At 36.4% G+C, this 13,469-nt stretch overlaps 1 protein-coding gene across 1 annotated transcript in view; it reads left to right on the top strand.

The window, feature by feature from the left end:
- The window catches only part of LOC149835777 (uncharacterized), a 32,491-nt gene extending 29,286 nt beyond the window's left edge, over positions 1–3,205 (top strand). The window contains exons 10-13 of the mRNA XM_090008742.1: positions 115–183; positions 869–1,406; positions 1,776–1,902; positions 2,404–3,205. Coding sequence (XP_089864868.1) covers positions 115–183; positions 869–1,406; positions 1,776–1,902; positions 2,404–2,871 — 1,202 coding nt within the window. The 3' untranslated portion in view covers positions 2,872–3,205. The remainder of the gene's footprint in view (positions 1–114; positions 184–868; positions 1,407–1,775; positions 1,903–2,403) is intronic.
- The last annotated feature ends 10,264 nt before the right edge of the window (positions 3,206–13,469 follow it).

Below are 13,469 nucleotides of genomic sequence, written 5' to 3' on the forward strand. Positions count from 1 at the left end.
TTCTTGCATTACATGGTAATGCATGTTGTTGAACAATTTGATATTAGAAACTGTGATGTTCTGCATGTTTCTTTTGTGCCTAAGGCCGTATAATGAATGCTTTTTTCTTTCAAGTCTGGCAACCTGGAATTCAGACAGGAGCTGCTGATTGGGATGATGACTGGGATAAGTTTGAAGATGAAGGTAATTGTCAAAACTTCACTATTGTTTCCAACTGTGTTTTCGATCTTGTATATGCATGTGATCTTGGAATTCATGATTCCTGCCTAGAGGTCAGGTGCCTACTTCAAATTTGGTTGACTGAATTTTCCTATTGTTTATCCATATAATGGATGTTGTACTGTCAGCACGTGGTGTGCCTGGCTGTACATAGTGGGTGTATCTGGTGATTTCTGTTGATAAGCTAAATTGCCAACTCTGTACTTTTCCATATTGGAGTTTTAAGTCCCTTTATGTATATATGCATGTCTTCATGTATGCACATGTACTTGTGTCTGCATCTTAGGGAAGTTTTTGACATAGATTGATGCAGCCATGACACTTGGTACTGGGATATGATACTTATGTATGTCAAAGTTTAGGTTCTTGTATGACACCTCAGGCAAAAGTGCTGTCTTACTTTTCTATTCCTCCCTCTTTTCTCCAGCCTACTTTGGTTCCAGTACAGAGTAGTGCTGAAATCAACATTAGTAGGTCATTGATTTCATGTTGCCAGAAAAATTGTTTGTGTGCTCTGGACTGGTGGCATTTATGTCATATCAAAGTTTAACCTAGATTTTCTTCAATAGAGGGAGGGAAGAAGTCCATATGGAGCCTGGGCATGGCAGCCTTCAATCATCTTAAGACCATGGACTGTTTGTCTTTGCAGGCTTCGCAGTTGTACAAGAACTTACAGTTGAAGGGGAGAAAGTGGCTACTGCAAAACCCAAACCTCCTAGTGTTTGGAATGACAAAATCCCCACTATTGATGCCTTCTCTGTTGCATCATCGTCAAATATTGACAATCCAGTGGAAAATCCCTCTAGTACAGGCCATCATGTTACTGAGGGTGGATCTGCTTATGCTCAAAGTGAAGATGAATCGACCAATGGTGGACCTGTAAGTCCTGCAAAAAGCAGATTGGGCAGTCCATCTCGAGAGTTTCCTGCTGCACAGTATGACAAGAGCATTGGCTTGGATTCTTTTGCCAGTACGAAGGAAAGTCCTGTAAAAAGCGGTATGGGCAGTCCATCTCGAGAGTTTCCTGCTGCACAGTATGACAAGAGCATTGGCTTCGATTCTTTTGCCAGTGCGAAGGAAAGTCCTTTAAAAAGCAGACTGGGCAGTCCATCTCAAGAGTTTCCTGCTGCACAGTATGACAAGGGCATTGGCTTGGATTCTTTTTCCAGTGTGAAGGACAGTCAGAGGTATGTTGCATCTCAATGTGGTATTGTGAAGCAGTTTGTTTCTTCTGTTCAGTTTTCACCACTGCCTTGGAACCTTCAAATCACATGCAATCTCAGATGTTGATGTGCCTTGAGTTCTGATGTTTAGGTATCTAATTGTTTTCTTAAATGGTAATTGTCCAAATTATTTGTTTGCACATTCCCGTATTGTTTTAGTATGAGACAGTACCTAGTGTACTCTATTCTGATATTCTCAATCTAGTTTGATTTTGGCTTCTGGATTGGAATACCTCGATTCATACTAGGGTCATGTGGGCAGAGTCCTCAATGGGAAGATAAGGTCATCATATATTGGAGTTGATAATTGAGCATTTTCTTCATATGTTGCAGTGATCATGGTGTCGGTGAATCTACCCTTTCTGTTGGCAAGTTTGATGAACCCTCCTGGGGTGCAACTTTCAATGATGCAAATGATGATGTCGACTCTTTGTGGGGTTTTAATGCAATCAGCTCTAAGGTAAGTGCTATCCCTGTTGTGTCTTTTCTCTTTTTAAGATAACTAAAGGCTTATAATTTTTTGTGGTTCTAGTGCTTATCTTTCACCAGCTTTATTATGCCTCCGATATGTGTGGCACATGTTCACAGAGATTCTTTATTTAATATCATGATCCACATGTCAGTATACCAAATCGTGGATATGATGTATCATCGAGTTTCTCATTGACTTGGTGAGAAGCACGAGAGCAAAATGTAGCTATTTAGGATCTTGTCTGGGGTGGTACTGGATAACCCATATCTTCATGGTTCCAAATCATGGGTCTATAGTATCAATGTATCATTCAGTTACTGATCATCTTAGGGAGAAGGCCAAGAGACACATGGCTATTTAGGATTTTGTCTGAGCTGGCAAAATTGTAGTTCCATAATCATCCAAGTTCCATAATCATCCAAGATCAAGCCAGACTCTCTCTCTCTCTCTCTCTCTCTTACATTCATGTTTTTACTCATGTTGATACAGGATCCTGAGCATGACAAACATAACGACTCTTTCTTTGGGACCCATGAGAAACATAACAACGACTCTTTCTTTGGGATGGATGATATGGGTTTGAACCCTATTAGGACAGGCTCTCCGAGCGCAAGCAGCCTGTTTGGGAAGAAAGAGAAGAATTCATTCTTCTTTGGGGATTCTGTACCTGGCACACCATTGTTTAATTCGAATTCACCTAGCTTCAACTTAAACTCAGAGGAGAACCAATTTGGCAGCACTTTCTTAAAGTTTGATTCTTTCAGCATTCATGATAATGCTTCTCCTAGACATGACAACACCCTTGCTCGGTTCGACTCCATGCGAAGCACTAGTGATTTTGGCCACAACCGTGGTTTCTCAGCTTTTGATGAAACAGATCTTTTTGGGACGACAGGGCCATTCAAATCAGATAATAGTACGCCAAGACGGACTTCTGATAATTGGCGTGCATTCTAGAATGTTCATCCCGTCTGTAATGCTTCCTTTGCTCCTGTACTTTTTCCCATTTTTCTCATCCTGGGACGTTGCCTTGCTGTGTGATGTAATCCGTGCGGATGGTCGGTCATTGTGTATGCTATGCTTCTTGTTCTCTTCTAATTTTTGTATTTGTGAAAATCTGTTTTTTTTTTCTCAAGCCCATTTTGTATAAGAAGCTTAAATTGTATTTTTTTTAATTCTTCAGCATTTGGCTTGAACGTGAAAAATTATTTGCATCCACCTCATTGTATTCTTAGTAGATTGCTTCAAGTTCCATGTAATTTGGTTTTACGTCAACAGAAGATTTATGCTCAGATAGTGTTTGATTAAATACCCAGTTTGGATCTTACTATTTGTATTTGCCTTGACTAACGAGTGTTTGTGTTGGTTTTATTTTCATTTTTATTTTTCTAACATGTTTTTTTAAATATTAAGAGATCCTCTTTTTTCTTTTCTTTTTTGTTAAAAAAAAACAAGGGAAGACTTGTTTTTCTTTCTACTATTTATTTTCTTCCATTCCACCATCACAATCGTCATCACCACCACCACCACTACTCCTTCACCACCGCCTGTCACTACCATTATCACCACCACTACTACACCGCTGTCACTACCATTACCACCACTACCACTATTTATCTTCTCGTGCTTACTACTTATCTCCCTTTCATTTTCATTTATATTTTAAATAGTTTGGATCCAAACATTCAATCATAAATAAAGCCAAGGTTCTCCTTTATAAAATGTGTTTTTCTTTATGTTTGTAAAAAATAACTAATAACACATTCAAATAGAATTATGGTTCCCATGGCTTCATCTTTTTGCTTGTGCATGCATCTTCTTAGTTAGATAAGCATATTTATGTTTTTCTGTATTGTGCTCTTTGCCATGCAAGTTGATGGTACATAAGCATGTGTGCATGGGTAAGGGATGTAAAGGGGTCAGATTCGGTTCTAATTTAAGAATTACTGAACCTGACTTAACATAGATTTTGCAAAAGCTGATTCAGAGTCGGATTTGGATATGGATGGAAAGACCTAAAAACAAGTTCTGATCCAACTAGCTTCAATAGCTAATCAGATGAAATGTTTGCATCTATTTAGATTCAGGTATATGTTAAGATTCGGGTTTGGTTTCAAATTCAGATTCAGAAGCAATATTATCCCAAATTCAGATTCTATTATTAATCGGAGGACAGGGGGGCCATCCAACCAAAAGAAGGTCCAAAATCTGCAACCAATGATGGACGGTTTCCCTATCCAATATTTGAGCACTTCATCTATTGGACTTTATATATTTGTTCATTATAATTTATTTAGTGAGAAATGTGATTTGCACAAGGCTTTACGACATCTAAAAATGTGAAAAATTGATGGCTCACAATGCATTCAAAACTTTACAATGCAAAGTATTGTGCGCGGTTGATTTTTAGCGTTTTTAAAAATGCATAAAATGTCACTAAATAAATGATAAAAAATCCAATATGTAAGGTTGAAGCTGGGTGTAGTCCCCGGTGTGGGTGAGTGGGGGTGGACTTCAAGGGTTTTACCAACCGGAGACCAGCCAATGTACAGTCGGTGATGTGGGTGTTTTTCACTTGGATTATAAAAAAAAATCTAATAGTAAAGTTCGATCGATAAAAGAACTCAATAGTTAGATTAGTAACACCATCAATCACTATCAGTTGACTTTGAACCTTTCCTTTGGTTAGATGGACCCCTTATCTTGCCTGAGCTGTGTACATCCTTATGCATGGGCATGCGTGAGTGTTGGGCCTTTGTTGTTCAAGATTAACTTCTGTTTAGTTTTTTTTTTTTTTGAAAAATGATCGTACTATAACAAAAATAACATGTAACGCTTCAAATTTAACTAAAAAATGTAGTAATTTTTTTTAAATACAACGGAAACAATATTTTACCTTTTGGGTACATTTTGGGTGGGTTACGGGAATTCAACTCAACACCATTCATCCAAATAAAATTAAATGTTTAGATAACATCTTGGGAATATAAAATTAATGGTTCTTGGTGCTGCTCCCAGTGTCCTGTAACCGCTCCAGTTACTTTACTTTTGACTTAAAAATATATAATAAATATGAGCCAGTCTTCACAAGTCTCAATAAGTTCAAACTCACAATGTATATGACTCATTTACCAAGGATACACGATCATATGTCTTTTTGAACATCAACTAAGTAAACCACAACAATACCATTTAATTTCATGTATTAATAATTCAAACATGTAAATAACCATAGTTAAACATTTACATCATCTAACACATTACATTATAAATTCAATATAAAATTGTCTGCCCAAGTGTAAATGTTTTGTTTATATATTTATCTTCCTTAATGTACTTGTAAGACAAGACAACCGTAATAGAAGATATCACTCAGAGATTTATTATGCTATGTATTTTATTAAACCAAGTAACTAATTGAAATTGAAATTCAAAGAGAATGGTGTAATAACCGAGAGAAACCCTCAAAGGCCAAACTAAAATATGATACATTCCTAATGTCTACGTAAGAACATGGACCTACTACCTGGGACAAATTGGTAATCCGTCTTCCTAACTTTGAGGATTGAAAACCAACTGAATTATTGTCACTTGAAGCATAATAATACAAATATTTTTAAAATTTTGTACCACTTACTAATTTTAAGGTAAACCAAAGTCTGAATGAGTTATCAATTATTTTTATTATTATCATAGAGTTTATCACATTACCTTGCAAGTACTCAACTAATATGGCACCCAATGGCCTAACATTCCATGTACATAACATATCACATTGCCTTCTTGGCATCATCCCCATACTACTTAGAACATAAATTTCTATTAGCTCATTTATAATATCTTATTTAGTGTGTTCTAGTACCTTTAAACAAGTCAAGCAACAAGCACTCCAGTGCCTTTAAATCAGTCAGGCAGGTTATGTGTGCATGTATATCAATTTTATAAATTGGTACACTTGCAGCATCCCACTGGTCTATTTCAACCGCGAGCAATCCCATGTGCTTGCATATCATTTATGTCTGACAGCATAGTCACATCACATAACTTATGCACATAAAGCACCACTCTGGTCCTTTTTAAACCTCAGGCTCACTCTGGAGCCAACACTTGTGCTTGAACAATTTTTTTTCACAAGTGTAGGTATAAAAATAACAATTCACATGTCGCACATCCTTAACAGGTCATACACATGTTGTATATATACATAACATGATACATTTAAATTCCCATACCATAGGCATGAATCTCTACGTGACATCGGATTTTATGTATATACATGCATGTCAATTCCAAATTTCTATTGGATATATATATATATATATATATGTGTGTGTGTGTGTGTGTGCACGATGACTTCATACTTGTACAACAGGTGTTTCCTGTATATATGTATCACTTGGGCACTCAAATACTCAACATGATCCAACATTCATTCTCAAGAAATCACTAGGTATATACACAGTAACCGAGTTCAGTTCGAGCCTGAGTACATGTGTTGTAATCAGGTTCAGTTATGACCTGTATATGCGCACAACAGTAATTTCGGATGTAGTCCTTGCGTGTGCACAATAGTGAGTTTCAAACATACACTGTACGTGCACAACAATGATTTTTTGATATATATATATATATATATATATATAGAGAGAGAGAGAGAGAGAGAGAGAGAGAGAGAGAGAGAGAGAGAGAGAGAGTAACACGTAGGTGCATGATCGCTTTTGAACATGAACTCGTGTAGAGCATCCATTGTGCGCGTGATGGAAGCTCCGTGCTTGTTTCTGCCGAACATGACCTTTAGCTGCGACAAAATTCGCCGCTAAAGGTCTCAGACCTTTAGCAGTGACTTTTGCCACTGCTAAAAGTCTCGGACAAGACCTTTAGTGGCGACAAAAGTCGCCGCTAAAGGTCTTCTTTGGCGGAACCATGCGCGGACCATCCATCACGCGGATGCTCCGCACAAGTTCATTTTGGTTATGTTTGAAAGTAATCATGCACCTACGAGTTTTCGTGTGTATATATATATATATATATATATATATATATATATATATATATATATATATATATATATATATATTCAGGCATAACTATGTATGTGCACAACATTGAATTCATTAAGTCTGTGCACGGTGAGAATTTTCAGACAAAACTATGTATGTGATCAACTATGGAGTAGGTGTACTGTGCATATGCACATGTACAACTGTGTGAGCGTTTTGTGCACAGGTGAATAAGGGTGTTGTGTATGCACAGGTACAGGTGTGTGAGCATGTTGTACATAGGTGGATAAGGGTGTTGTGCACATGCACAGGTGCATAAGGACAGGAGCATGTTGTGCACATGCACAGGCACAACTTTGTGAGATCGTTGTGCACCTACTTAGTTTATGTATGAAACTCACTCATGTGCACATACTTTGGTTACTTATGAATCTCATTGCCATACAACAACAACTAAGCCTTCATCCCAAAACAATTGGGGTCGACGATATGAACCAAAAAAAAAAATCATTCTGGTCTTCCACATGAATCCTTCTCCTCCAAAACTTAACTTATATATGAATCCATAGTTGATCACATACATAGTTTTGTCTGAAAATTCTCACGGTGCACAGACTTAATGAATTCAATGTTGTGCACATACATAGTTATGCCTGAATATTCAGGCATAACTATGTATGTGCACAACATTGAATTCATTAAGTCTGTGCACCGTGAGAATTTTCAGACAAAACTATGTATGTGATCAACTATGGATTCATATATAAGTTAAGTTTTGGAGGAGAAGGATTCATGTGGAAGACCAGAATGATTTTTTTTTTTGGTTCATATCGTCGACCCCAATTGTTTTGGGATGAAGGCTTAGTTGTTGTTGTATGGCAATGAGATTCATAAGTAACCAAAGTATGTGCACATGAGTGAGTTTCATATATATATTCAGGCATAACTATGTATGTGCACAACATTGAATTCATTAAGTCTGTGCACCGTGAGAATTTTCAGACAAAACTATGTATGTGATCAACTATGGATTCATATATAAGTTAAGTTTTGGAGGAGAAGGATTCATGTGGAAGACCAGAATGATTTTTTTTTTGGTTCATATCGTCGACCCCAATTGTTTTGGGATGAAGGCTTAGTTGTTGTTGTATGGCAATGAGATTCATAAGTAACCAAAGTATGTGCACATGAGTGAGTTTCATACATAAACTAAGTAGGTGCACAACGATCTCACAAAGTTGTGCCTGTGCATGTGCACAACATGCTCCTGTCCTTATGCACCTGTGCATGTGCACAACACCCTTATCCACCTATGTACAACATGCTCACACACCTGTACCTGTGCATACACAACACCCTTATTCACCTGTGCACAAAACGCTCACACAGTTGTACATGTGCATATGCACAGTACACCTACTCAGGTGTAAGTGTGCATGTGCACAGCACCCTTATCCTCCTGTGCACAACATGATTCACCCGTGCACAACATGTGCGTAAAGGCAACAGGGCATGCACCAACAAGCATACATGCACAGATCTCACTATATATATATATCTATATATATATATATATATATATATATATATATATATATATTACATTCTGTATATACTCGCATATTTTACTTTGCAAATATACACTGCATCGTTCATGCTGTTTATACATTCATACAGCTCCATGTTCACATAGTTTCAAATCACGCACACACAGATTTTCAACATTCACACATACAAATTTACAGATTTACGCACACGCGCAGTTTCACAGATTCATTAATTAAAATATCAAGTATACATAGTCAGTTTTCTCAATAAATTATAGATTTGCAGATTATCAAGGCACAGTGTTAAAGTCGGATTCGCGTGAATGTCAAGGCTTACACGCAACAAATCAGATCCACCTGAACCCCATCGAATCACATTGCCTATACACCAAAACTAGTTCACGTGAATGCTTAGGCATATACGTCATATCGATTATTACGAGTCCAATATCAATTCCTTTCCTAAGTAGTCTGAAACCGATACAGCTGTGATTACGCACCTTAATTCCACACCCACACACATCGTTGGGTGTTCCTACCTCCTAGTTGGAATATGCAACCCAATCTCATTTGATAAATGGATCGGTTGGCTGATCCTGCAGCTATACCACCAATGTATGGTCTCAGGGAGTAGGATTTGTCTTCCCATCACTGCCTACAGATTCACAGCCCACTTAGCTGCAGCAATGGAGATCACCCTTAGGGGAGAAAGAAGGAAACAACAAAGGAGGCTAGGGGGTGGCGTGAGATCTAGAGAGATAGAGATAGAGATGTAGGGGCGTGAGGGGGTTAATATATTTTTTTCTCATTTCTTATCAAATTGTGTTGGAGATGTCCATGCTGAGATAATAAGACTACATTAAACAATTATGTTCAATGTTTCTCACCATTGAAATGCTTTCACAAAAAAATAAGACGTTAAATTCTTTTGTGAACAAGATTTCTCAGCATTGATGTGCTTCAAAAATGATAAGACAATAATAAAAATCTATGAACACGGTTTCTAACCATTGATGTGCTTCAAAAACGATAAGACAATAATAAAAATCTATGAACACGATTTTTAACCATTGATGTGCTTTAAAAATGATAAAACAATAATAAAAATCTATGAACAACATTTCTAACCATTGCTTAAAAAATGATAAGATAATAATAAAAAATTAAGAACAAGGTTTTTAGCCATTAACATGGATCGAAATGATGAAACACTATTAAAATTGGTTGATACCCTTTTCGACCATGGCTTTGCATTGAAAATATTAATATCATAAAATAAAAAACATTAGCATATGCATTCATGCATTTTTTTCATGAAGATCCTTGTCCACACCCACATGCATTACGTGAATGTATTTATCTATTGCTGAAAGGAGGAGAAGCAAGGCATATTCAAAATACTATACAAGTGTGAGATTAAATTACACTTGAAAGTGAATCTTGCTTAACTTGAGTGGATCATCAACCACAAAATCGTGTAGGATGGAGTCCCTCTAAGGTACCCTACCTACACTTATGTGAAAAAGAGGACAAGAACCCAACACTTTTTTCGGTAAGGGCATCTTATGGCATGGGTGACATTGAAAATAAAATATGCAACACATTCTCATCATAGATAATGAGAACGATGATGAGGGGCCTCTGATCTAACGAACGGTGATAGCTGAATAGATGTGTTTTCTCCTCATCAATACAAAGTTGATGTATCTCGTAGTCAGTGTTTGATCACATGGCATAGATGAGATAGAAAAAATTAGGAGAACAACACAGTTTTCTCTCTTTCAAAGATGCGGTGATATACAACTTTCTTGAAGCCCAAGAGATGGAGGTTCTTTTACACATACTCTATTTTCAACCCATCAAAGAGGCAGTGAGAGGCCACATTCTTATGAAAGAATGGAATGAATGCAATGTATATGTGATTTCATTTTTGTGAAAGAATGAAATAAATGCAATGTATGAGCGACTTTGCTTTATAAAAGAATAAAATAAATGCAATGTATAAAAATCTTTATTTTGTAAAAGAATGGAATTAATACAATGGATGAGAAACTTTATTTTATAAAAGAATGGAATGAATGCAATGTATGAGCGACTTCATTTTGTGAAAGAATGACGTTTTATTTCTAATCTTTTTTTTTTGCATCTCGATGCCCTATTTTTGCAAACCATGAATTTTGACCTCCTCCGATTTTTTTGGGGAATCTCATGTGAATAGTTAGGGTGTATTTCACAAGAATTTTGCAATATCGATGTAATGCAAATTAGAAATTTTGTAATATTAGACTTTCACACCTGATTTAAAAAATGGACAAAAATTTGCATGCACTTTGCAAAATTCTCTTCTGGTTTAAAAAGAATAAACTAAAATTCGCATGTACCTTACGAAATTCCTTCATGATGCAAAAATATACCCGTGCAAAATTCGTATGTACAATTGATTCTTATAAACATATCAATCACATGTTTCGGCTCCCTCCAACACATATCAAACAAGAATAAACTTTGTTCTCTATTATATACACAATTTATTCTCATTAACAAATCAATCACATGTTACATACACAACACATATATGAATCAATCACCTATTATATAAACAATTCATTCTACTCAAAAAATAAGAATCAAACAACTTCATTCCTCGTTATATCTATAATTTTTTCTACTAAAAAACAAGAATCAAACAACTTCATTCTCTGTTATATACATAATTCATTCTCCTAAAAAAATAAGAATCAAACAACTCCATTTCATGTTATATACACAATTCATTTATAAATAAATGTGTATACATGATAAGACTCTTCATTAGCTTATATTGTTGCAAGCGCAATTGTTGCCTGCATCAGCTTTCATCTACAAGCACAAGTGCATCCTCTAGCTTACTCTTCATCAACTTTCATTGTCGCAAGCTCAACCATCATTTTATGGTTTGCTTAATCCTAAGTATTGCATATACAAAAAAATATATATTCCACAAATCATTTGTATTTATAATTTAGTCAGGATTTCATGGTGCAAGTTAGAGATGCCAACTCTAACACCCCGAATTTTCAAAACAATACTTTGTCCAAATTTCATAGATTTTTTTTTCTTTGCAGCAGAATTTAGAATAGACTTTAGCAGCGAAAATAAACGATAATTAGTCATCGGTTTTAGAAGATATCAGATAGATTACAAGTATATGGCCAATCACTCATTGTCCACCAAATTTTTTTATTTAAGCAAACAAAAATGAGTTATTTATTACAAACGGTATTACTTGGTAAAGGAGTACTAGATACTGAGTTTATAAATGAAATGTCTAACAAAGTCTGGAGAAACCTGAATCTTGATGTTGCCCTACTTCGCATATCATACCGCAGGTTCAGTACTTGTATCCCCCATAAAATAGGGTTAGAACCATTCCTATTCTGGTAGAAAAATATTTTAATTATAACAAGTATAATATGTTAAAAACACAAAAAAGTTACTCTTAAGTTGCAGTTAAAAACATTGTAGCTCAAGTTTCTATGATTTAGCGTATAAGTATCCCATGGACCGAAGAAGAAGCTCCTCAAGTCTAGCTTAGCCATGCAAATACAATTTGGGTCATTCGCCTGATCGGTCTAACAGTGTACCAAGATCAATACCTTATATAAGGTGATGCATGAGTAGTATTAACATCCATTCATTCATTCATTCATTAGTGTACCTATAACTAATGCATTATTTTGATAATTATAAGTTCACCCTCTGGTACGTAGGAGAACCTAACTTCGTCATCATACAAAGTCATCTGGGTGTTTCTTATGCTATGAATTTTTGTGCCCATAAGCCTGAGTGACCCTATCCATAGCGGGGTGATAAATGATAATTTTTTTTCGGGATAACCCTCGCTAGGCTGGTTTGGATGCATCATACTACTGCATTAGCGGGGTCAACCCCTAGGTCATAGAGATAGCTCAGCTTCCTAACCTTCAAGTGCCTGGGAGACTGCCAGAACTCTTTGGTTCATAAGATAAAGTATGTTATTCAAGGTGGTACCACCATTGTTTGCCTCGATGAGCGTAAGTCCTGAAGGGCTTCAATGACATAATCTTTATTATTAAAACGTTGAGTGCCACATAGACTATCTAGTGCATTCTGCACACAAAAAATATGAACCCAACACCAATCAGTTTTTTGAAGCACAGGTCGGTTCTCTTGTGGATAGGTACTATCATTATGTTTGTTTATATGCATGCAAACATCGCTTTTGGCGTCTACGACCTTCATGAGTACTTTACCCCCATTACGGGTGGATAACCAACTCTAACACAATGACACTTATAAGTATTATTCCTGTGACAGTAGTTTACAGAGGCATGCATAATCAAGGATTACTTTTTATCGACTGCTCGGGCATATTTATCTGCAACAAGCACTGACCTAACAGGGTGCAATAGCTACTCTGACGCAACAGTCCTTACGAGTATGATGCCCTTGAAGGCGAAAATGGAATGAGCCATTATGGTAGGGTTCCAACCATGAGGGCATCATCGTGGCATCCCTACTGGCTTAGGCGAGTATTTTGCCAAAATTTTTGGCAGCATCTCTCCTGTTTAACAGAAAAAACCCTACGTTGGTTTGAAGGCATAAACATGCCATTTAGGATTTGGTTAATCATTTGCCAAAAAAATTGGCAACATCTTTTTTGTTTAACGGGGAAAACATTGCGTTCTTTTTAGCTCGAAGAGCATCTTGTCAGAAATTTCAGCAGCATCTCTCTTATTTAACAGAAAAATGTTACCTTCATTTTTAGACAGATGTGCACCATTGTGCGTACATTACATCTTTCATGGTTTATCAAAAACTTAGGACTTACGTTGGCAACTTAGATATTTACGTAAATACAGTTTTGCATAAATTCAAAACCTTTCTAATAGGAGTTTCTTCGTCAAACAATATTTTAAGTGTGATAAGGCTTTTGAATAGCTTTGAGCGATAGAGACTAGTCACCATTTACATGCTTTTCACAATGTAA

Source organism: Nuphar pumila, chromosome 6 (assembly GCF_984573655.1).
Source record: "Nuphar pumila chromosome 6, dmNupPumi1.hap1.1, whole genome shotgun sequence".
NCBI lineage: Eukaryota > Viridiplantae > Streptophyta > Magnoliopsida > Nymphaeales > Nymphaeaceae > Nuphar > Nuphar pumila.